The 26,260-nt window shown below is 46.6% G+C and overlaps 3 protein-coding genes across 3 annotated transcripts; 2 read left to right on the top strand and 1 right to left on the bottom strand.

Moving 5' to 3' along the window:
* Positions 1–1,407: 1,407 nt before the first annotated feature.
* On the bottom strand, positions 1,408–4,206 carry LOC103643305 (Cation efflux family protein). The gene has a single exon (XM_008666456.4). The coding sequence runs from the start codon at positions 4,135–4,137 to the stop codon at positions 1,765–1,767; it is 2,373 nt and encodes a 790-aa protein (XP_008664678.1). The 5' UTR covers positions 4,138–4,206; the 3' UTR covers positions 1,408–1,764.
* Positions 4,207–8,439: 4,233 nt separating this feature from the next.
* Positions 8,440–8,863, top strand: LOC109943741 (uncharacterized). Its single transcript, XM_020547239.2, has one exon. It carries the CDS (start codon positions 8,440–8,442, stop codon positions 8,818–8,820), a length of 381 nt encoding a protein of 126 aa, XP_020402828.1. The 3' UTR covers positions 8,821–8,863.
* Positions 8,864–9,040: 177 nt separating this feature from the next.
* LOC103645299 (L10-interacting MYB domain-containing protein-like) lies at positions 9,041–10,034 on the top strand. Its single transcript, XM_008668376.3, has 2 exons — positions 9,041–9,410; positions 9,489–10,034. Exons 1-2 carry the CDS (start codon positions 9,090–9,092, stop codon positions 10,032–10,034), a joined length of 867 nt encoding a protein of 288 aa, XP_008666598.1. The 5' UTR covers positions 9,041–9,089.
* The last annotated feature ends 16,226 nt before the right edge of the window (positions 10,035–26,260 follow it).

Here is a 26,260-nt window from a genome sequence, read left to right as displayed (position 1 = left end):
GTCATAAAAGTTTGCTTCCCGTGTTGTATGAGGGTACACTCCTAGAGATGGCAATGGGTAAATACCCATCGGGAATTACTACCCCATACTCATATCCACGACACAAAAATAACTCTATCGGGTCATCCATATACACTGGCGGGTATGGATTTACCCCCATACACATACCCATGTGGGTATGGGTCACCCATCGGGTCACCCATACCCACAAAAATTAAACAACTATTAAAATATTATACTATACAAATATCAAGTATATCCATATAAATACCATTACAAAATTTTCTAGCATCATTTAACCATCCATTCAACACACCAAAGATAATTGGATAAAGTAGTAACACTATGATAGTACTACATAGCACATTACATTGTCATTAAATTGTTGTTAAATAGTAAAAAAGTTGGATAACTAAAGTCCAAGTTCATGCTTTGGATAAGTTTATATTGGGTATTTTATACCCACGGGTTAACGGGTATGGGTGAAGGCGGAACGTTCTAATACTTGTTTACACATTGGGTGAAGATTTTTGCCCAATAACAGACCCACGGGTAAAATATTTAGCCCACATACATACCCTAATGGAGTAAATACCCATCGGGTATTGGGTCGCGGGTACCCATTGCCATCTCTACACTCCCTATAGGCCAGATATTTACTCGTGGTTTGAGCCATCCAAGCCCCTACACGAGGATCCATCTCCATAGGTCAGTGTATCTTGTGTACACACAACTAGGGAACCAACAAGTAACATCTTTTAACCTTAATCTGAAATTCAATCTATTCAGACCACTTAACCAACTTAGATAGAAGCCTTTTCGCATGTGGGGCGGTTAGCAGGGGGAATAAACTGTTTCATTCAAAATACTCTACCCAGACCACCTAACCAAATTAGATAAGAGCCCTTTCGCATGTGGGGCGGTTAGCATGGGGAATAAACTGTTTCACTCAAAATACATGAGGTTTCCTCAGAAACAAAATTGTGCACAGATACATGAACATGACATTCTGTCAGGGGAAACATACATAGCGCACAGATAGGATCTCTGATTGATTTAGTTTTCCATTTTCAGTGTACAAGACATCTAGTTTGCAATATGCATTATCTAGTTTCACTTGTAATTTGCACACTTCACTGAACTGAAGTGATTATGTATGGTATAGTCTACACAATTCAAATAATGCTGAATGGAGCTGAGAATGCTCAATGTTTGTTGATCGATGCATCAATTAAGCAAACAAAAGTAAATGTCTGGCCTCATTCAGGTTGCAAGTGTAACAACAAATAAATGACCATTTGTGTGATTTACTTCACCATCAAATGAACACAAATGTGAATAACTGGTGCCCGAAAGTTGTGAAGTGATCTGTTTTGTGCCAGTGAGAGAATGATGCAAGTAAAGCAATAAACAGAAATTGGAAGAAGTGTTATTCTTTGTCCGGACAATATACATTATCAGGGTCCATAGGATGACAAGAGAGACCACTATTGAATTGTCAGATTCATCAATATGCACAATAACAGAAGCGTGGCACCATGGGGCTATGATTTGCTGTTGCACTTAACATCATTTGGATTCAAAATTGATTGCTTCAAGCTCACAACAGAGTATGCCATTCCTGAATGACAAGCTGCATACTTCAAAAAAAAATAGAAAAAACAATTTCTTCCATGATACATTTGAAAGTTGAAACAGATGGCTCCTGTATTGAGTGTCAAAAATCTTCTCTATGTCAAATCATATCATACTATACAATTCTTACTACCTTTTAACACACTCGATCTCGATAGTAAGATCTTGAACCCCAGCTTCATGAAATATTTGTGAAGCTTTATTTCTTATGGAAGACTTGTCAGCTTCTGCTGATACCTGTAGGTGAAAAGTGCTTACAATGTCAGTATTAGTTAAGTTCCATACATGGAAATTGTTGACTCCAAGGACACCTTCAATCTTCATAATATCATCCAAAGCTACAGCCAAATCCTTTTCATGGCTCCTCGGGGCTCTCTGCAACAGAATTTCAGCAGAATTCCTTAACAACGGAAGAACAGAAGATACAATCATCACTGAAATGAATACTGAGCATATGGGATCGGCTATAAGCCATCCTTTGTACTTGATCAGTAAGGTTGATATTACAACACCAACGCTTCCCATTGTATCAGCTAGGACATGCAAGAAGATTCCTTCCATGTTGTGATCAATGTGATGTCGGTGTCCTGACTTATTACTGTTTCCAGAATCTGATGGTCTCAATCGTGCTTTTGCAGAGTGACCTTTTGTGTCATGAGAAGATATATTGCTAAGAGAAATGTCAAGAAGCTGTTGCTCAATAGTATTACTGTTGCAATCTTGATGAGCATGATCTCTGCTCTGATGGCAATTTTCCGAATGTTCATGGTGATGATGCTCATGGCCATGGCTATGACTATGGATATGCTTCTCCTTGCAGGTGTTATCCATGATATTGTTATGAATGCCCTCACTATTACTATTGCCATGGTGATCCTGGCGATGGTTGTCATCTCCATGACGATCAAAACATGCATTCACATCATTAGCACTGTCATGATCATGATGTTTGTGATCTTCATGGCCATGGTGTTGTTGATGTTCATGGCCATGATATGAATGAGAACGTGAACAGGAGTGAGAACATGTACCACCATGAGCATGGTGGTGCTCTTCATGAAAGAACACCAATCCGATTAGGTTTACGACAAGTCCACCTATTGAAACTGCCAAAAGGCTACTAGTTGATATTTCCCTAGGCTCAAGAATCCTCTCAAATGACTCCAACACAATCAGTGCACCAACAAGAACCAAGAACACTGCATTGACATACCCTGACAGGACCTCAAACCTGCCCCTTCCAAAGTTGTACATCCCATTTGCAGGCAATCTTGCGATGTAGGATGCATAGAGACCAATTGCCAGTGCAGCACAGTCAAACAACATATGGCAAGCATCAGAGATCAGCCCAAGACTATCACTCATGAACCCACTGCCAAATTCCACAAACATATAGGCTGTATTAATCAATAGAAACACAGCAATCTTCCTCGACTTTCGCTCACTCAAGATATGCCTAACTGGCCCCATAACTGCCTCAAAAACTGATTCTGAGACATCTTCAGTTCCAAGTTCCACATATCCTGCAGGGGCCAGCTCCCTGCTGGCGATCCACAAGAGGAACCCACAGATCAAGAAGCCCGGTAGAGACAGCTTTGGGTAGTACAGCAGCTCCAGAACAAGAGTGCATAAGAACGTCATTGCAAAATCCACACTTGGCCTACCACCGCTGCTGCCATGCTCCTGTCGTCGCCCCAAAGCCATGCCAAAGAAGGCAGAGTTAAGCAGCAGCCACCAGAGCGGGCTGATCGGGACTGCTCCATCAGGAGGACCATCGCCCGCATTGCTGCCACCGAAAAAGAAGAGACCCACAAGCGCCGGCATGCAGAGGAAGGCAGCGAGCGCAAATACCGCCGCGCGGGCGCGCCGACTGCGAGTGGCATGCCGCGCCGTGGCCGATTGTTCGACCGAGGAAAGGAAGCCAGAGGTGAAGGGGATAGCGAGGATCACAGAAGGGGAGATGCCCACAAGGGAAAAGGCGGCGACGGCTATGGAGAGGACACGGCGGCGGGAGGGGCGGCGTAGGGCGCGGGCGAGCAGGGAGCCGGCGGAGTCAGCTAGGACGAGGAGGCCCGGGGAGGGGAGGATGCGGAGGGCCACAAGCCGGAGGAGCATAGAGAGCGCAAGGAGGAGGGCCAGGCCGAGGAGAGCGGGGAACCCCGGGAACGGGTGGTGAGGCTGGTGGGTCTTCCGGGACGCGGCGGCGAAGTGGAGGAGGAGGAGGGCGGCGGCCGAGAGCAGCGCGAGGGGCGGGGAAAGCGCGAGCGCGTGGGCCAGAGAGGGGAGAGCGCGCACGGCGGGCGCGAGGAGGAAGAGCGCGTGCAGCACGAGTAGACGGAGGAGCGCGGCGGCGTAGGGGGAGGACGGCGAGGCGGAGGAGGAGGGGAGGCCGCGGGCTTTCGACGGGGTAGGGAGCGGCGTGGAGGGGAAGCGGAAAGAGTGGTGCGCGGATAGCCGCGGCGGCACGGCCAGCCGAAGGTGCGGCGTGTGGCGGCTAGACATGGGCGGCGGCGGATGGGGGAACGGAGGGCCGGGTGCCGGTAGAACGGGGAGAGGCGTGGAGCCGTGGACTGCGGCAGTAGGATGGGCTTGGGAAATTCCCCGTTACGTTTTTAGCTCCCCTACGACAAAAAAATTTTACAGCGGAAATCCCATGGACGTACGTGGGCGACATTTTTTTCCATCGACGTTCCCCTGCGGAGATAAATCTAGGATAAATCTAGTCGGAGATCTCTATCCTCGTTTAAACTTTAATTAAAACGTACTTACTTTGTTATTAATGTAAATCATTGGCACTTATAGACATTATCTGATTTAAAAAAATCATTATATATACATCAAAATAAACATATTTGTACAAATAAGTGATATCTTGATAAGGTAATTATTTATTTTATCATTAACTATTACATGAAAACATTGTCACGTGTAAGTTTAACGGGTCCCACGAGGAATAGAGATGGGGAATGCTTCCCGTTCTCGTTTACGCGTCGGAGGAGAATTTTTTCCCGTTTAGATCCCCATGTGAAAAGAAACTTCTTCATCTCTATCCGCTAACGAAAAAATTCCCCGCGGTGAATCGGGGATTGATGCCCAATTGTCATCTCTAACGGGTAGTCTCGTCTCGTGGTTCGTCGATCAGCTTGGTTGGCTAGACGATGTGTTAGGCTCGAAATTTAGAGTTCTACCAAGGATTAGCCCAACAGTCTATCCATAGTTTATCCAAAAACATTATTTTACATTATTCTGCACTATAAACTATATTATGGGTGAAGTTTGAATATGAAGATGGGGATGGATAAGCTGCTAGAGATAGTCTTAGTCTCGGAATATGGGCCTTACTTTTTAGGCCAGCATGAGACAGTTTAAAAACAGGAGCCCAAAGCACGGGCCAACATAAAAAATATGAGTCGGGCTAGCATGGTTCGAAGGGTCTGGACTCTGGACCAGGCCTATGGAGCCCATATCCGTCAAGCTCCCGCCATGACCCGCACGTATGGGTTGGGCTTGGGCTGGCACGACCCAATGGAGCCCATATTATTTAATTTCTTTAATTTAGTAAATTATGAACTTTATGTGGTTGTAATATTTAGACTTTATGTGGTCAGATGATGCTTGCATTGCTTAATATCTTTAATTTAGCAAGCTATGGACTTTATGTGGTTGCAATATTTGGACTTTATATGGTTCAAATATATGGGTTGTGCTTGGGTCGGTATGGCCCAACGAAGGCACGTCGTGCTTTAGGGCTAGGTTGGCCTACTATTTCTACTCTTTTGGACTGGCATGGCATGGCCAAAATGTTTTTTGGGGCCTTCTTAGCCCGAGCCCGTTTGGCTCGAAGCACAATTGGCCTGAGCCGGGCTAGCTCAGCCCGACCCAATTCCCAGCACTACCAAGGATATATTGAGATGGTTAAAGGTCTCTTTGGTTGGGATGTAGATGTGAAAAAAGTTGTTGTAACCTCCAATCTTCATTGTGTGTTGCATATACCGTCAAAACATCCCTTTCTAGGAGATCCACCAAGGGTGCTTTCAAGACTTCGCATAAAACTTCGAGTGGTAGGGCAGCCCCTAGGGCCTGGGCTACTGACTTGGCAAGCATATCAACATGTTCATTGTATGCCTTTTGTATGTTCTTTACAGAAAACCCTTCAAAAAAATCTTCCATTCTTCAGACAGTATCAAGATACTTCTCCGATGCTAAATTTTTTGCCTTGCTGCTTTTGTCGACATGGCCAATAATCACTTGGGAGTCTGATTTGAGGATTGCCCACTTGACACCCATGGCCTTTAGCTTTGACCTAGGAGGATGGCTTCGTACTCTGCAATATTATTGATACATTGGAATTCAAGTTTGGCTACATACAAAGTCCTCAACTTCGAGGGTGATACAATGACAAATGCAGCCCCTGCTCCAATGGAGTCCCATGCGCCATTGCAAAAAAACTGTACATACGACTTCATAAACAACACTTGGTGACTCTTGCGGACTTGGTGTCCAATCAATGATGAAGTTCGTCAATGCTTGCGACTGAATGGATGATTAGTGCATGAAATCTATAACAAAGACATTCAACTTAGTGACCCATTTTCCAATTCATCTTATGGCTTCGATGTTCCTTATGATGTCCCTTAATGGCTAGGACAAAGGCATAATAATGTTATATGACTGAAAATAATGTTGAAGCTTTCTTGGATCCATCAAGATAGCTACAACACCTTTTCAATCTCTGAATAGTTTCATTTAGGTGGCCTAAGAACCTCTAAGATGAATTAAACTGACACTTGCTTTTTACAGTGTTTTTATTGATTTCTGGAATGAAAATCCAAAACGAAAAAGGGATAACACGTTTACAGTGAGGCCCCATGGGCTTTGTTCTTTCTAGACCATTCAAACCAGGTCCTTTATTCACTATTCAACTGAGTCTGGGCGTGGGCAAAACCCCTGGCCTTTCTTCTTTTCCAACCCGTGCTAGTTCTCACCGGAAACAGAATAGGGAGGGGGAAGCGAACGACGACGAGGAATTGGTGGCTCACTAGTGCCAATGTCAGCTCGGGGAGGGGTCAGGGAGCTACTCTAGGGCACTGCAAATCGGGTAGTGGTGTCGGATCGCGCGGAGAAGACAAGAGCAGGGCATTGGAGTTGGTCGACCGGTGATCCTAGCATGGTAGAGCTTCGGGGAGGTGGTGTGCAAGCATCAGAGGAGCTCTAGGAAACTGGTGGCATGCTCAATCGTGGCGGGGAAGGAGTGGAATGGCTTGGCCATGAGAGCCGAACCCCAGCGGTAGCAGTGGCTCATGGCTAGAGGGGCTTCAGTGGAGTGTTGTTGTGAGTACAGTGGTGGCTTGGGCGTGGACAGGGGAGAGTAGGATGAGCTTGGTCGTGGGCATAGAACTGCCATGGTAATGGCAGACGGAGATGTTGCTCAGGCGAGCTCAAGCAACAGTGGCAGTGAGCGGAGGAGTTGGTGAAGTGCTCGGGCAAGCTTAGGTGTCGTTTGGTTCAGCTTCTGGGCGGATTCTGGCCGCCAGAAGCTGAAGCGGCTACCAAATGCGCAGCTTCTCCTCCCGCTTATCCGCGCCGCGCTTCGATGAGAAGCCACCCGCCTACGCGACGCCAGAAGCGGGTGTGCGGACGCTTCCGCGGAAAGCCGGCCTCATTTCGCTAGGGTTCGCAAGCGCGCCTGTCACGCGTCCCCGTCGCAACTCGCCGCCGCAGCTCTCCTCCCCATCGCATCTCCCGCAACCGCCCTCATTCGCGACGCCCGCGGCGGCCATCTCGTCCCCCATCGCATCTTCCGCCGTCGCGCTCGTCGTCTTCGCAGGTAAGCTTTGTTCCTGTCATCCATGGCGAACCTGACTTCTTGCTCCTCCGCCGTGGTGGTGATTCGATGCATCCGTGACCCTTCCGTTCTCTAGGGGTGTGACCGCGGCTCCGCAACTCCTTCGACAAATCCCATAGGCATCTTCAAGCTGCGACTCGTCCCGCCATCGCATCTCCTCGTTTTCGCAGGTACCATCTTCCTCTCCTCCATCCCGCCCCTCTCTTCAATCTCCGTCGCCGACGCCCTCGTTTGGATACCGCTCTAATCTAGCTGTTACGTATCCAATCGTCTTCCATGTACTGATTAGGGTATACGTTGCATCCACGTACGTGGTTAAGAGTTTATCCCCCCTGTATTGAGTCCTAGCAGGTGTGATTTGCAGTATGAAGTGATGCTTCAACTTCAGTTTGTTCATAGTTGAACTCCTAGCAGTTTAACGATTTGTGGTCACCATTTAGGACAAACCATTTAAGTGTGTTTTGCACTGTTATTTATTTTTTTTGATACTTCAAACATAGTTTTGTTTGTTAGCAGTCGAGGTTAAATCATTTGAATTACTGGATTCAAGTACATTGTCCCCATGTCCAGTTAATTCACTACATACTTTTGTTTGGAACGATGTACTAACTTTTTTGTTGTCTAATGTACACTGCAGAATTTGCCCACCAACTCGGGTTCTTCCTCTTCAGGCTCCAACCACCACTGCAGGCAAGGTAAAGTAAATCTACTTCTTGGTTAAATAAGTGTCATCATACAAGTGGTGTTACCAAATTAAGTTCTCCGTGAGCGGGATACCATTGATCTGTTGAAGCCCTATTATATGATGAGGGTTTATTTCAAAGTTTGTCTATGTCAGTACCTCAATGTTAGTTTATTTAGCATCACTTTGTTCATGTTACCACCCATTTCATGTGAATACATGGAAGTTAGTACATTGTCCCCTTCTCTAGTACACTAACCACCTAAATCCACATCAGATGGATTCCGCAGACTCCATAGCCGACAAGGCAATTGGAAGGATGCAAGAGATTGCGGACAAGATATTTGCCGTAGCTCGGGAAACAATCCGTCCAGGCCGTGGGTTGACCTCATTTGACGCTACCAAACTTCGTGTAGCATTGGAGGACATAGCTTGCATGCTGGAGCAAGACTCTCTGGTGTTGCAAGAGAATTTGGACAACGTGAACAACGTTAACAACCCGGGTGACAGCAGCTACGAACCGTCAACCTTGTCCTCACCACCCCCCGCTGACGACTACCTTACTCCAGATTGGGACTTTGCGGAGCACTTTGAAAACTTCTGGGGTCTAGAATATGACTCGGACCAGATGCCTTCGTTTAGTGACAATGAGGTTTAACTTAGACCATGGTGAACCTTTGAATAAGATGGTAGTTTAACAGGGATAGATCAACCTTTTGCTTAATGAGCAGTTATATAGTGTTCCATGTGCTTTTGTGTCCAGCAGCACTTCAATTTCTTCAGTCTATATATGTAATTATGACAAACTTAATCTGACTCCTTATGCTACTACCTTATGTTATTATGGTCCCTTACTTGTTCATTTTGTTTTCTTAGTAAGTGCACTTCAATACGTATTTTCAATCGTCTACACTTGTTTTGCACTAGATGGACAAGTCTGGCAAAGTGATTGCAAAGTGGGATAGTAGAGCAACAAAAATTTACACAGAAATTTGTGTAGAAGAGGTCAATGCACGGAACAGGCCACAACAATTTCTAAATGCCGAAGGGTATGCTAACCTCATAAGAAAGTTTAAGGAACGCACTGGTCGCACTTACACCAGAGATCAAATGAAGAATAGGTGGGACACCTTAAAGAGAATGTTCACACAGTGGAAAACTCTTAATGAAAGGGCTACAGGTCTTGGTCGAGACCCTCATACTGGTTCAATCAGTGCTCCAGATGAGTGGTGGGCTAAGCAAAATGAAGTAAGTAGACTTTTTTTAATTTTTTAGATTAACAATAGTAATGACCATCTCAAAGTAGGAAATACCATGTTGCTGCAGGCAATGCCAGGGTGTATTATGTTCAAAACAGCCCCCCTAGAGAATGAGGACGAGCTAAAGGTTATGTTTGGACCCATTGTCTGCACAAATCAAACAACCCTTGTTCCTGGCGTCGAGGATGCAAATTCATCATCTGATGATCATGTCGAAGCCACTTTAGGTGGGGGTGAAAACAGCACACCTGACCCATGCTCAAATGCGACTGGGAAGCGTAAGGTGTGTCATGATTCTCCAAAACCAAAGAAGAAAAAAGATACGAGGGAAGAGTACATGAAACGCCTAGTCGAGGCTTTTGAGTCGCGTTCAATGACCACTAACAAGTCCATCACCTCTGCTGAGACCGACCCTGTCCGTGTTGAGGTCAATGTGCAGTTGCAACAAGTGATCGATGATGGTGCACCTGAAGGCAGCGACCTACATTTGTTTGCCACTCATCTGTTGATTGAGAAAAAGTTTAGAGATGTATTTGCAACACTGAAGACCAAAGAAGGAAGGAACGCTTGGCTGCGCAGTGCTTTCGAGATACATGTTAAAAAGTCGACTTAGTGGTGGTCGTCCGACAACAGAGGGTCATGTTCGCTATTATGTTGCTGTTCATGTTAGTTGTCTCACTGTTATCAGTCTTGTAGTGTTACAAAATAAACTTGTTGTACGCATAATTTTCCCTTTTGAACAATTTTGCAATTATTCGAGTTGAACATATATTTGAATAATCAGAGTTGTATGTTTGTGAACAATGTCAATCTGTGAACTTTGTGTCACCTATGGTACATGAATGTGTCTTATATACTGTGCCTATACATGAATATGTGCCTGCTGTTTGTGTGCATGCAGATGGGTGACCCTGCTGCACACACATATGATCATGACACGGATGCACTACAGGAGAAGCCTAAAATTTCGTGGGCCGGTATATTTTCGTCGGCCGGCCCACGAAAATAAGGAAGTTATTTTCGTCGGCCTAGTGGCCGACGAATATAATACGTATTTTCGTAGGCCTATTAATATTTTCGTCGGCAGGCCGACGAAAATACGGAAATTATTTTCGTCGGCCACTAGGCCGACGAAAATAAGCTATATTTTCGTGGGCCGAGGCCAAACCGACGAAAATACGTCGTTGACCGACCATTATTTTCGTCGGCCTCACTGAGGCCGACGAAAATAGTGGCCCTACATCGTCGGGCCCAGCCTTCTCTCGCTCGTTTCAAACGGTTCTCACCACCGCGCCGCCGCACGCCTTACCCCGCCCACGCCGCCGCCGCCGAGCCCCACGCCGCCCGGCCCCCACGACGCCGCCGCGCAGCCCGGCCCCCAGGACGCCGCCGTGCCGCCCCGCGCCGCCGCACGCCGCCCCCCGCCCACGCCGCCGCCGCCGCACGCCGCCCCCCGCCCACGCCGCCGCCGCTGAGCCCCACGCCGCCCAAGGTCCCGCGCCGCCCGGCCCCCACGACGCCGCCGCGCAGCCCGGCCCCCAGGACGCCGCCGTGCCGCCCGGCCCCCACGACGCCGCCGCGCCGCCCGGCAGAGCTCCCGCGCCCCTCGCCGCCGCGCAGAGCTCCCGCGCCCCCACGACGCCGCCTGCACCCCTGCACGCCGCCCCTGCAGCCGCGCCCCTCGCCGCCCGCCCCTGCACGCCGCGCCCCTCACCCCTGCACGCCTGCCGAGCACCACGCCCGCCCCGCCGAGCCCCACGTCGCCGCACACCGCACGCAGCCCGCGCGTCCTCACCCGCCCGCGAAGAAGAGAGCCCGTCGTCCGCGAAGGGAGCCCGTGGCCGCCGTCGCGAAGAAGAGAGCCCGTCGTTCGTCCACGCCGCGCTCGCCGTTCGTCCACGCCGCCCTCGTTCACCGCGGTGAGCCTCCCCGTATATAATATTGTTTGTAAGATTGTTATCACACCATATTTGATGCTCATGGCGGTTGTGGCGGTCGTGGCGTGCCGTGGCGTGCCGTGCGCGTGCCGTGGCGGCCGTGACGAGCCTCTGTCTTATGGTTGTGCCATTGGCGTATAGGGCACTTCTATCTTATGGTTGTGTCGTTGCATTCTTTGTCTAATCCTCAATGTGATCGGAGGGTGATGTCTTTTGTTTAATCTCCGAGATATTTTTTAATGTTTATAGTTTAGTTTTAATCGTTAACCATAGCGAACCGTATGCGTCACCCGTTCGGGAACGGCGAACGTCACATTGGCTTGTGAGGTTCGCCGTTCCGGAATTGTCCACGTATTTTGGACAGCCTGAGAGTGTAGGCCGATGCTTGTGATTTGTGACATGTGCCTTATGATTGACGCGGAATTTGTTTCATATACTGTGGTTTGACATTAATTTATCTACAGTTGAACATGTTCAAGCATAGGAGATCGAGGAAGAGTGGGGGCAGCGCGGCCAGCGAGGACAGCTCGGGCAGTGGGCTTTTTCAGGGCACCTCACAGAGCCGACAGAGGCAGCAGCAACTTCTCGACTGTCTAGATGAAGTGCATGGTGAGGAGGGTGAGCAGGAGGCTCCTCAGCAGGATGCTCATGTGCAGGGTGAGGAGGGTGAGCAAGATGAGGAGGGTGAGCAGGATGAGGAGGTTGACCCTATGGGGGCAGGCAGCGCGGGCGACGCGTCAGATGGTTCTACATCCTTCAGGTATTATTATGCATATTAGTTTAATTGATATTAATTTTAAATCATTTCATCATATTTAATTTACTTGTATACTTAGGTATAAGAAGAGCAATGCGCTTGGTCCGAGGCCTGCTGAGAGGAGGCTCATCCGGCCGCATGGAGAATGGTGGGGCTTATTTCTGTTGTGTTAATTTTTTAATATGAACGTGATTGCACTGGTTTACTTGTTTTATTAATGTTTGTAGGTCATGGGAAGACTTGACTTGGGACGGTACAGGCAGACGTCCCAAGGTGAACGCGGTGTTGGGTAGCCTCTGTCGCTTCTACTACCCTGGCATGGTGGAGCTCAATGGCGAGAGGTTCGCGGCTATGCAGTGGGCCGACTGGGGTCTGAAGGACTATGTCCAGCCAGGGGAAAGCAGTAGCGGAGGGGGAAGTTCAGAACAAAAACCAAGGACTTGTCAGGTGGCTGTGTGGGACGAGTTCTGGGTGAGTTTACTTTCGTATATAAGCAATTCACTGCATTATTGCTTCTCCTAATCTTACTTTAACTTAACTTCTCCATTGATATGTAGGGGAGGTTCCAATTGCCGGATGACATCGAGGCGGATCAGGCTCAGTGGGCACGTGTGAAGAGACACTTTCGGAAGTGCGCTGATAAGGTCATCAAGGATGCCATGTACAATGCTCGCATCGCGGCCGTCAACTACTACTACAAGAAGATAAAGGGGCAGAAAATGAGCAAAGCATTAGGGGCCAATGAGATCTACCTCACAGAGGAGCAGTACTTGGAGAGCGTTGTGGATTGGCTGGCGAAGGACATGGAAGCCTGGAGGTGGTTGGCTAAGAGATGGGCGTCGCCTGAGTGGATTGCAGAGTCCAACAAGCACCGTGCCAACCGTGGCACTGAAGGACCGGGGCATAGGTACGGCGCCGATGGACACCTTGGTACCGCACGCCGCATGGTAAGTGTATAAATCAAACTTGTATGTTACATCTATTACAATTCTATGGTTTAACTCTTCTTTTTCATGCAGGAAGCTGAAAGTGGAGTTGCTCCAAGTTTTATGGAGGTTTACGTCCGTGGTCACCGTGGGCCTGATCCAGCGAACCCTGATGAGCTATGCAGCGAGGCGGCAAGGGAGAAAATGGTAAACAAGTTTGTATTTACGAATTAAATTGCATGATTTGTGTCTAACTCCAACTCTAACTTTCTTTGCAGAATGCATATGGGGAGGAAATGACTCAACGCCATGGGCCTGATTTCGACTGGATGCATTCAGACTTAGATGCCTCGGCGTTGTACCACAGTGGTGGGGGTAGAAAGCATGGCAGGTGAGGTGGTTGTCTTTGATTCGACAATTTCATTAACAAGAATGTGTCCACTTAATGGCTCAACTATGTGTATCATGCAGGTTTGCCTTTGGCACCGGCGTTGTGGAGTACAACAGGACCATAGGTCAAGGGAAGGCATCGTCTTCGGCAGGGAGTTCTCGCTCCAAGTCTGCTCGAGAGGCTCAGCTGGAGGAGGAGACTCGGGCAGCACAGGAGCAGGCTCGACTCGCACAGGAGCAGGCTCGAGCAGCGCAGGAGCAGGTCGGACAGCTGACGCAGTATATGACTTCTTATTTTCAGGTAATTCGTCTATCTCATCACGTGTCATTGAATTCAATGTATAGTGTTGCGATTCTAACGTTTCATCCATTTGCAGGAAATGACTACTCGGCTCGGCCCTGATATGAACTTGCCCGCTTTTCGCCCTCCCCAGGTAACACTATCTGAACACTTCAATTCCATAGCAACTCTTTTTTTATTATCAAAAATGGATCGCAGGCACAAGGATGGGGACAATGGCCAGGACAAGCTCCAGCGTCGCAGCCACAGTGGACCGGTGTTGGGTGGACGCAGGCACCTCCAGGCACTTGGACGCCTCCACCACCCCAAGGATCGCAGCCATTTCAAGCGTGGATGGCACCGCCACCGACGGGGTGGGTGCCACCACCTCAGGGGTGGCCAGCACAACAGTACCCGTGGATGCATGCACAGCCTCCTTATCACCATGGATCACAGGTGACGTTCCATGTTTAGTTTTATGCAAATAGTGACCAAACATAGCCAGTATAGGTATAGGGATAGCAAAACACAGCCTTATTTGAATGATTGATGAATTGCAGGGTTCAGCGTCACATGCTCAGGAGGGTGCTGTCAACGTCCACGACTTCCTCGTCCATGGTTCTGGAGGGAGTGGCCACCTTCCTGGTGGTGGAGGAGGGAGTGGCCAAAACTCTCATAGCCCGCAGGAGTGATTAGTGAGTAGTGAGTTTGTTTGAAACTATGGACTTATGGTATTGAAACTATGTATGGACTATGGACTATGGACTATTTGTATATGTGAATGTGTTTTGTGATATGTATATGTCAATGTGTTTTGTGATATGTATATGTGAATGTGTTTTGTGAATTATGTATTTTGATTGTGAATCTGTATATATGTGAATTGTGATATTGTGTATTTTGCTGTGAATTATTAATAGGTGCGGAAAAATCTGTTTTGGGGGGGGGGAACCATCAATTTTCGTCGGCCTCGGTGGTGGCCGACGAAAATATCCTGGGAACATATTTTCGTCGGCCATCAGCGGGCCGACGAAAATAGCCTGGGCGTATTTTCGTCGGCTTTCCCAAGGCCGACGAAAATAGTCAGTCCGACCAATTATTTTCGTCGACCTCGGGAAAGCCGACGAAAATAGGTATTTTTCGTCGGTACCGACGGAAATAGGTGCCTATTTTCGTCGAACTTATTTTCGGCGGCTATTTTCGTCGGTCTGCCGACGAAAATAGTCTATTTTCGTCGGTTTAGGCTTATTTTCGTGGGCTTTTGGCCCACGAAAATTTAGGTGTTTCCTGTAGTGATGACGGAGATGAAGAATTTCTTGTTGCCCTATATGCTGTAGACATTTGGGGCAGGCCTTCCAGTGAGGTTACTAGAAGAACAATGGTTGAAATAGGTATTCAATGGGTTGAGCGAACTTTGGAGAATAGTAACGATTGCTTTGACATGTTTCGCATGCGACGTACTGTTTTTAGACGGTTGCATGATACTTTGGTCCAAAGTTATGGTCTTCTTCCAAGCCGTGGTGTCAGTACTATGGAAGCTCTAGGTATTTTCTTGTGGGCATGTGGGGGTCCACAATCATTTAGGCAGATAAGGAATAAGTTTGGTCACTCATTGGAAACTATTAGTCGCAAGTATAGTGAAGTACTTAATGCACTACATAAGATGTCAGCTGATGTAATCAAGCCCAAAGACCCAAATTTCATGGAGATTCATCCTCGTTTGCGAGAGGGGAGATTTTGGCCCCACTTCAAGGATTGCATAGGAGCAATTGATGGTACTCACTTTCCAGCGTCTGTCCCGGCCTCGGAGCAAGCCAAATATATTGGTCGCCATGGTTACGCATCATAGAATGTAATGGCCATTTGTGACTTCGATATGAGGTTCACATTTGTTGTCACAGGTTGGCCAGGTTCAGTACATGACACTAGAGTATTACAAGATACTTTGATAACTTATGCGGACTGGTTCCCCCATCCACCGGAAGGTAAATAAGTATGTTGTACTTTTGTATCATACGATATTCATTTATGTCTTAAGTATTCAACTGTATAATTCTATTTGTGCAGGTAAATACTATCTTGTGGATTCAGGTTATCCAAATAGAAAGGGGTACCTTGCACCTTATAAGGGTCAGAAGTATCACATTGCAGAATGGCAAAATGCGAGGCAACCTATTGGGAGCAAAGAAGTATTCAACTATGCACACTCGTCGCTACGCAATGTTATAGAGCGATCTTTTGGTGTGCTTAAAATGAAGTGGAGAATTCTGTTAAGTCTCCCTTCATTTTCCCTTAAGAAACAATCCAAAATAATTATTGCATGTATGACATTGCATAACTTCATTAGAGACAGTGCTCTACACGATAGAGACTTTGATGAACTAGGACCTAATAGCCTTGGTCATGATGTATTTGTAGGTGAGAGTAGTAGTAGCACATCTGATGAGTTAGACATGAGTGCATTTCGAGATGCAATTGCTAATGCATTAGTGTCGTAGTTAAATATGTAAATGTAACGGTAGTTATGTTGTAATGAACTCCACTAATTATATGTAATGGCCTTTTGTTGGTTCGGTGTTAATGTGTATAGTTTGTTCAAACAGAATCTGCAATCTGAGAATCTGTATATCCAAACACCTAGATTCTAACGAACAGCTTTTCTGCAAAGCTGGCGAACCAAACACCTAAATTCTAACCACCAGCTTTTCCCAACAGCCAGCTTTTCCCCACAGCCAGCTTTTCAGAAAAGCTATCCAGAAAAAAGTCGAACCAAACACGCCCTTAGTCGGACACAGGTGGGCTTATAAAGGCGTGAGCGCGACGGATAGGAACAACAATGGCGCGGCAAGCGCGAACGCATGGCCAGTGCGCGAGCGTGGGGTGACGCGCGCCATGGAACATGTGGCATTGTGGCGGGCTTGCCTCTATTCGTGTTCAAACGACTATAGGCCAACTATCTTTCCATATCTACCTGAGATCACCACATAAGATAAGTTGCTTGTTGTATACACTTGCTACCTTATGCAGGGCTCGAGTTAATTAGAGGTTAGATTAAAGAGTTATTAGATTAGGAACTTTGGTTTGTCTTAAAGGCTGTGGAAACTGCGTGTGAAACTGTGTGAAATCAATTTAACTGCTCCCCAACTCTTTGTATGATGTTCCTCACATAATTGGGCACAAGTTTCATAAGATGGACCAATTGATTTTGTGAGTGTAGGTTAATGAAGATGAAAGGTTTTTGCTCCAGGATTGATTTAGGACTTAGAAGAAATTTATTTTTCCCTTTTTGGATTTCACTTTGGTTTGCACTTTTGAGTATTTCCATGGGGTTTCATAGCTTGGGCTTATTACAACTTTTATTCCCCACAAAATTATCTACCACTTATGTTGGGTCCACTTTTAGTTAAGCTTTTAAGCCAAGGTTTCTAGTTTAGCTAAAATTTCACCCTTCTAAGCTTATTAAGTTAACTAGGGGTTGGAGGCCAATTCAACCATTTCTTCAACATGAACTTGGTGTGTTGTGACCTCTCTAGTGCTTTTAACTAGGTTCAAGGCTTAACCAAGGATTTTCTCAACTTTTCTTTTCATGCCACTTGTGATAAAAGAAGATTACTATATGCATATGCTATGAGATGACTTGCTTAACACCTGAGGTGTTACAACAATGACAATGACGTGCAACAAACAGTGGTCACAAGTACACCTGTGTCCTTAGGCATGATGATAGTCTACTCTTTTCACGGCAATGTTTTTATCACATTTATTGTGATAGACAAAGCTTTATCTTGACTGGTCCACACCATAGGGCCATCCTGATGAGAGACACACTCGGCACCAAGGTCATGCCATCTAGGACCATTGAAACGACCTAGATGACTAGAGGGGTGGACAACCTATAATTATATAGAACTAAAACTAGAGCTGATAAAAATATGTGGAAACGATTACTTGCTCTACTTATGTTCTAGGCTATTTCTTTAAATAAGTTAATAACTTGTTCAAGATAAGTATGTGTCACACCCGGTTTGGAAGGTAAACCGAATGCGAACTATGTACGTGCCAGGATTAGAAACTCATGTACATAGCGATTACATAATTGGACATCATCACACATTGCTCAAAACAAATAGCGGAAAGGTACTTTATTTACATCAAGATGTCCAAGACATCCACAGAGTCTAATACATAGCCATAGTCTTCAACATTCATATCGAAGTGCAGAAATACATAACGTAGTAGATAAGGCCTACATAGGCAGCTGACTGGAGGTTCGCCACTAAGAAAAACTAGAACTCGTCATAGTCCTGGAACTCCTCAAAGTCCTCCATGTTGCCAGCATCTCCTTCTGAGCGCTGAATACAGTGGGGACAACCTAGGGTGGGGGTAGTTTTGTAAAGCAAGGGTGAGTACACATCAACGTACTCAGCAAATGTCTCGTTTGGCTAAAGTGGACTAGCTATATGTGGGGTTAAGGTTAAGCAGTTGCTTTTAGTTGGTCTAGTATTTATCACTATTAGTAAAGCCAAGTTTTAGTAATAAACCCAGTTATTACCCAAATGTACCTCCTTCAAGAGGAAATACAAGAGATCAAAATTATAACCATCATTATTAACCATCATCATAAAAGTAATCAAAGTTCTTCTAATCAAAGAGGATCCCAAGGCTGCTCTTAACCGTGAGCTCGGCTGATATACCAGTTTCTAACACTCTACAGAGGTTGTACACTTTACCCACAAGTCATGATCCCTTTCCAGCCTGGGTTGTATAGACCTGATCTTCACTACCGAGGTGAATGGCCAGGGATACACTACGTAGCCTTTACACAGACTCCCCTGGTGCATAACTGCTCGTTAAGTTTCGCTAGTCGTACAAACGCAGTACACCTCCCCAAGGTGGGTGACTAACAAAACCAAATCGAATGAACCTCTGCACCCCCCCTTAGCAAAGCGAGCACCACGCCCCAGCCCCCATTGACAGCCCTCAGGCAAAGCCAACTACACCCCCAGGTTCATCTAATTAATCAGCTAAGGGCGTCCCATTCTACCCTCATGGTTGCACTGTTATCCTGGGAGTTCACTCCACGAACAGGTCCTTACGGAGAGGTACTCAAGAAAATGGCTTGAGTCCCCTAGAGTATCACAATATCATCATTGGATAACATCATCGTATCATAAATAATCACATCGTGTTCATTGATTAAGTTAAAGCAATAGCATAAGCTAACCATGATTAACCCAAAAAGGTAAACAAGGATAAGTAAATACAGACTAGACAATCCTTAGTCTCAGTAATGTAATGCGGGACAGTGAATTATGAAGTATTTAGGACATAATAGGTCAGAGGACACTTGCCTTCACCATGTTGTTGCTCAAGAAGATCTTCGGCAACACACTCAGGAACCACGGACTGCTCGTTGTCTAAATAAGGCGATCATGCATTCAATACATTTGGTAAATGACAAATAAACAACACATCAATTATGTACAAACATGAGAACACATTTCAAAAAGAAAAGTATAAACTCAAAATGGAGTTTAAATTATAGGGTAGACTAATCTCACTAAGTAGTTGATTATTCTTTAAGTGTTGTCCATGATTACATAATCTGATTGTATTTCTTGTAATGAGATATAAGAGTTACACCAGAGATAAATTCATACACCACATGTTATTATCTTTCCAATATTAAACATTTATTTACCACTAGGGTTTCCCTTTTTATTTATTTTATTAAGTGAATAAATTAATACATATATTAATTCATAGTTAGACATAAAAATTAGAGTGTGAAGATTGTGAATGGACCTAATTTATTTAAACAGAGAATATTCCTATGAACATTTTGCAATTTGAATCACTAAATTTGGAGTTCATATGCAAAAGATATGAAATAAACAAGTTTGGGAGTTTAAATTATGAAAATAGGTCTAATTCTGTAATTATTTAAAAGCCTAGGGTTTTATCTGCAAGATTACAGGGGCATGCGCGCGAAAACCTAGGACGGTGGGTTGATTCCTAACAAATCGAGGGTTTCTTATGCAAAACTGCCACACGAAGGGGTATCGGATCCGCTCAACCGTTAGATCTGAAATCAACGGTCGAGATTAGATCCATGGGCGAGCGAACGCTGACAGGCGGGCCGGCGATGTCAGCGACCGAGAAGGGAGGCGGGCTGACCAGTGGGGCCCAGGGTCAGGGGCGTAGGCGCTGACCGGCAGCGCCCAAGGGCAGAGCGTGGGTGAGGGAGTGAACCTGAGCGGCCGGATCCGAATCGAATGGTTAGTATTAGATTAGGTCTAATTAGATCCAGGCCGCCTAATCTCAGACGAACGCTTAGGATCTAACGGCCGGGTTCCTCGGCTGCCAGCGGTGGCGCCGCTCGCGTCCGCGGCGGAGGTCCATCAGAGACGAGGGCGCGAGCGCGCTGGGGCCCACTGGGACATTGGGAAGGGCTCAGGGAATTCAGGGGAGCCCAGCGAACTCGGCTAGGGGCATGGCATCGGCACAAAGGCACTGGAGGGGGCGATTCATGGCGAGGCGGCTCGGCGGTGGCGCAACACCACTCCGGCGAGCAATCGCACATGACTGAGGGCAAACAAGGGAAAAATAGGGGTAGGTCTGGGTTGCTTACCTCGAGAGAAGACTTCGGGACACTTGAACGGCGGCAGGGACACGACAAGGGCTTAGGTTGACGGCAACGGCTTTCCGGCTGCGCGAGGGAACCTCCGGTGAGCACGGACAAAGGAAACCAGAGAGGGAGAGGGTAAGCTGAGGTGCGTCTCAAGTTGTGGGCACCGAGGCAAAACTCACCGAGGCGAAAGGCACGGTGAAGCTCCAACGGTGACGGCGGAACGGGCGCGCGGGCACGGCAAACGGCGGCGGTCTTCCGAGAGCTCCGAGGAGGAACGGTGCATGAGCGAGAGTGAGCTGGGGTGTCTGCGAGTGGGGACATGGCCGAGTGGACGGGAGGGGGCTTGAGTAGGGGCTCGGCGCGTGGGTGGTGGCCGGAATTCGCGCGAACGTGGGTGCGGACGTGGGCGCGGCCTTGGCGGGCGCGCAGACCGAGAGTTAGAGGAGGGGCAGAGGGCTGACAAGTGGGGCCCAACAGACAGCGGCATAGATGCACGAACGCACAAAGGGCCAGGGCGCCAACAAGACAACCCCACTGGGCAGAGAGGGAGAAGGCCAGCGAGCTAACTGGGCGCAGCGCCGACAAGACAGGCCCACATGGCGGTGAGAGCGGGGAAGGGGAGAGGCGGGCGCGGGCACGCGCTGCTGGGCTGGATTGGGCTGACCTGGACCGAATTAGAGTTTTCTTTTTTCCTAGGATTTCTAATTGCTTTTCTACTTTATTTTCTTTAGCATTTTCAATTCAAATTCAAACCAAGTTTCAAATTCAAACTAATTCAAACATGTGCAACAATTCAAGAATATTTAAGATCAACATGACGCAACATTTCATGACTCATAATGTTTTGGCAAAAAAATAAATAATTAATTCCCTCCCTAATTAAGCTAAGTCTACTCAAAAGGAAAAGAGATAGAGAAACTAGAGAGAGAGAAGAGTAACACCTGAATTTGGTACATACCTAGAAAGAAATTTTATACCCCCTAAATTCAGGGTGTTACAGACCTATCCCCCTTAAAAAGAATCTCGCCCTCGAGATTCAGGGTTGGCTAGAAAAGAGCTCAGGATTCTTGGCTTTCAATTCATCTTCTCTTTCCCAGGTTGCTTCTTCCTCTAAGTGATGACCCCATTTGACTTTGCACATCCTGATGGTGCTTCTCCGAGTGACCTGATCTGCTGTCTCTAGAATCTGAGTTGGCTTCTCAATATATGTTAGATCTTCTTGAAATTTAAGGTCCTCTGTTGGCAACTGCTCTTCTGGCACTCTCAAGCATTTCTTCAGCTGAGACACATGGAACACGTCATGCACAGCTGACAGACTCTCTGGTAAGCTGAGTTGATATGCCACTTCTTCACGCCTTGCTTGAATTTGGTACGGTCCGATGTATCGAGGTGCTAGCTTGCCTTTAACTCTGAATCTTTTGATTCCTCGGATCGGTGACACCTTTAAGTATACATAGTCTCCTACTTCAAAACTTAGTTCTCTTCTTCTGGTGTCAGCATAGCTTCGCTGTCTGGACTGCGCTGTCTTCTGATTCTCTCAGACCATTCTGATGTTCTCTTTGGCTTCAAGCAAAATATCTGGACCGAACACCTGCCTTTCGCCGGGTTGGTCCCAATGCAACGGAGTTCTACAATTTCTCCCATAAAGTGCTTAAAATGGTGACATCTTCAAACTGGCTTGGTAACTATTGTTGTAGGAGAATTCTGCATATGGTAGCCTCTTGTCCCAACCTATTTTGTCTTGTAAAGCACAAGCCCTCAACATGTCTTCAAGAATCTCATTAGTTCTCTCTGTTTGACCATCTGTCTGCGGGTGATAAGCTGAACTGAACTTCAAGTGTGTGCCCAAGGCTTCATGCAACTGCTGCAAAAAATGAGAGGTGAACTGAGTGCTTCTGTCTGATACTATCTTCTTTGGAATGCCATGCAAGCACACAATCCGAGACATGTATAGTTCGGCCAACACTGCACTATTGTAGGTGGTCTTGACTAGTATGAAATGGGTGCCTTTGTCAAACGGTCCACTACTACCTAAATGGAGTCATAACCAATACGAGTGCGAGGCAATCCAACTATAAAGTCCATTCTGATCTCATCCTATTTCCACTGAGGAATCTGCAACGGCTGCAACAAACCTGCGGGCCTCTGATGTTTTGCTTTAATCCTCTGACAACTATCGCATACAACCACATACTCTGTTGTCTCCCTTTTCATACCGTACCACCAGAATCTCTTTTTCAGGTCTTGGTACATCTTCTCGCTACCTAGGTGTATAGAGTATGTTGTCTCATGAGCTTCCTTGAGAATCAGTTCCTGGATCGATTTGATGTCGGGAACACAGAGTCTATCCTTGAACCATACCACTCCTTCTGCATCCTCACGGAAATCCTTGCCTTTTCCATCTATGATCAGCTGCCGGATCTTGTTGATCTTCTCATCATCCTTCTGGCCCTTCCTAATGTCTTGCTCTAGAGTGGGTTCCAACTCAATTGTCACTCCTTGAGTGTTGTTCAGAAATCCGAGACTCAACCTATCGAATTTCTTCGCTAGCTCATATGGCATCGGGTGAGCGACCAACATATTGACTTGACTCTTTCTGCTCAGAGCATCTGCAACCACATTTGCTTTGCCTTGGTGATAATGAATCTCCAGTCTTTGATCAACTCTAGCCAGCTTCGCTGCCTCATGTTTAGCTCTGACTGAGTGAATATGTACTTGAGGCTCTTGTGATCCATGTGGATATCACACTTCTGCCCATATAAATAATGCCTCTAGGTCTTCAGCGCATGAACCACTGCTGCTAGCTCCAGGTCATGAGTAGGATAATTCTTCTCATGAATCTTCAGCTGGCGGGACGAGTATGCCACTACGGTCCCTTCCTGCATTAACACACATCCCAGTCCAGTGTACGAGGCATCACTATATACTGAGAAGGGCTTGTGAACATATGGTAGAATAAATACTAGTGCCGTTGTCAACTTCTCCTTCAATGTCTAAAAGGACTTTTGGCATGCTAGGGTCCACTTGAATTCAACCTTCTTTGCCAACAAGGTTGTCATTGGCCTGACAATCTTGGAGAAACCTTCAATGAAACACCAATAGTAGCCGACCATTCTAATGAAACTCTTGATTCCTCGAACATCTTTTGGTGCTTTCCAGTCCAGAATAGCTGCTGCCTTCTTCGGATCTACAACCAATCCCTCTTGGTTTATGATGTGACCCAAGAACAGGACTTCACTGATCCAGAACTCACACTTGCTAAGCTTGGCATATAGCTGGCAATGTCGTAACCTCTGCAGTACTTTTCTCAAGTGCTCTTCATGCTCTTGCTGATTCTGGGAATATATAAGGATATCATCAATGAACACCACTACGAACTTGTCGAGGTAGTCCATGAACACACTGTTCATCAAATACATGAAGTAAGCTGGCGCATTCGTCAAACCAAATGACATGACCATGAACTCATATAGCCCATATTTGGTGATAAAGGCTGTCTTTGGTATGTTCGAAGGCCGGATTCTGAGCTGATGGTAACCTGACCTCAGATCTATCTTTGAGAACACCCCGACTCCTCTCAACTGATCGAATAAGTCTTCAATTCTGGGCAGGGTGTACTTATTCTTGATGGTAACTTCATTCAAGGATCTGTAGTCAATGCACATCCTCTTTGTTCCGTACTTCTTCTCCACAAATAGCACTGGGGCTACCCAAGGCGAGGTACTTGGTCTGATGTAGCCTTTCTCTAACAACTCATCAATCTGCTTCTTGAGTTCCACCAATTCTGGTCCGGACACTCGATATGCTCTCTTGGAAATAGGGGCAGTTCCAGGTATAAGCTCTATGGCAAATTCAGCTTTCCTTTCAGAGGACATACCTAGTAACTCCTCGGGAAACACATCTGGGAATTCTGATACTACGTTGATAGCTTTTGATGGTTCAATTTCCTCAATATGGGCGGTGACTTGGTGATAGCTTCCTTTCCTTGGTCTAGACAAGACCAACTCCACTAACACTTCTTCTCTTGATAAGGACACTAACTTCGTTGTTCTCTTGTCACAGCTAAGACTGGCTTGATACTTGTTTAGCCAATTCATCCCTAGGATGACATCTATAGTCGCATCCTGGTTACCCATAACTATTAGATCAGCGGGGAACTCTATCCCCCTTATTTGAACTCTTGCACTAGGGCAAAATCTATCTGTTTTGGTTCTTTCACCAAATGAACTAACCCTCATAGGTGGATACATGGGTGCTACTGGTATATTGTGTGATTCTACCCATGATGCAGTCACAAAAGAATGCATTGCTCCAGTATCAAATAACACATTTGCAGAATGGTACTCAACTAAGAACGTACCTAGTGCCACTCCTGGGGTCTCCTGGACTGTGTCAGCTTCCAGGTGGTTCACCTTTCCGTACTGGACACGAGGCTGCCCACGATTGTTGCCTCCTTGTTGCATTGCATTCTGCCTGATTGGGGCATTGGGAGTTGGCTGCTGTTGAGCTGCTTTCTTTGGGCAATGATTCGCCCAATGGCCTTGTTCCCCACAATGGAAACATGCACGACCTCCTCCTTACGTAGGAGCTGCTTGGTTGTTCTGGTTGGTTACTGGGGCAGGAAGGCGAGGTGCCTGGTTGCTCTGACGCTGATACTGATTTCCTCCCTGCTGGTTGTTCTGACGGTACTGCTGCTACTTCTGAGGAAACTGTCTCTTGTACTATTGCTGCTGGTGCTGGTGACCTTGCTTGAATTGCTGAGGTGGGTTGCCTGAGTAGTGGGGACGGCTGCTACTCCCAACTTAAGATCCACCAATCTTGCGTTTCCTATCCTCCATCTCCCGACGCTTCCTTTCAGTCATGATCGCTCTATCGATCAAATGCTGGAAGGTAGGGAAAGTGTGGTTCATCAGCTGGTAGTGGAGGGGATCAACCAATCCTCTCAGAAAATGGTACTACCTCTTGGCATCCGTATTGACATCTTTTGGGGCATAACGTGACAGCTGTAGAAACTTGTCCCTATACTCACTGACAGACATGGGACCTTGCATCAAGGCGAGAAACTCCTCCTTCCTCACTATCATCAGTCCCTAGGGCACATGGTAGCGACGGAAGTTGTCCCTGAATCCCTCCCAGGTGATGGCTTCAGGGTTGGCATGGGTGGCAAGGTAAGACTCCCACCAAGACTATGCTGCCCCCCTTAGCTATCGGGGACCATACAACACCTTCTCACAATCGTTGCACTGAGCAGTGTGCAACTCATGTTCCACGGTACACAACCAATCTTCAGCATCCATGGGATCAGCAGAATGGGTACTTGTGACATTTGGACTTGCACCTGAGGTTGAGGTGGGGGTGGCTGCTGCTGCACCTACTGCATTGCTGCTAAGGTCTGACCAATCGCTTGGACTTCTTGGGTCTGCATCAGGAACATCTACTCAATGGCTATCGGGGGTGGCGGTGGTAATTACTACCGAGCTGCATCTTCCTGGGGTGCCTGCTGCTCCTACTGAGCACGCCTTGCACCTCTGCGCCTGTTCTCAGATATCTGTAGAATGCACACACAAATCAGATCTGACTCTGCAGTCTTTCAGCATAAGAAAAGATATATGAAAACCTTCATAGCATTGAACAAATGATCATCTTCACTGAAAGTCTCTCAGATAAAGAGGAAAGTGGAAATAAAGGGATTACCCAACTAAATAACTGACTTTATTAATAACTACACCAAGTTGCAGGAGATACCCACACCTTGATGACAATCATTACAAAGATCCAACTTCATTACATGTTCATCACGACAAGCATTCCAACATATGATAAGCAAACTAACTCTAACTAGGACTGACTAAGACTAAAATACTGAATTAATCATTATTACAGACTCCGACTCTGTCGATCTATGGATCCAAATCTAT

Source organism: Zea mays, chromosome 1, assembly GCF_902167145.1.
Source record: "Zea mays cultivar B73 chromosome 1, Zm-B73-REFERENCE-NAM-5.0, whole genome shotgun sequence".
NCBI classification, from domain to species: domain Eukaryota; kingdom Viridiplantae; phylum Streptophyta; class Magnoliopsida; order Poales; family Poaceae; genus Zea; species Zea mays.
The sequence above is the reverse complement of the archived record's forward strand: the minus strand, read 5'-3'. Positions and strand labels throughout refer to the sequence as shown.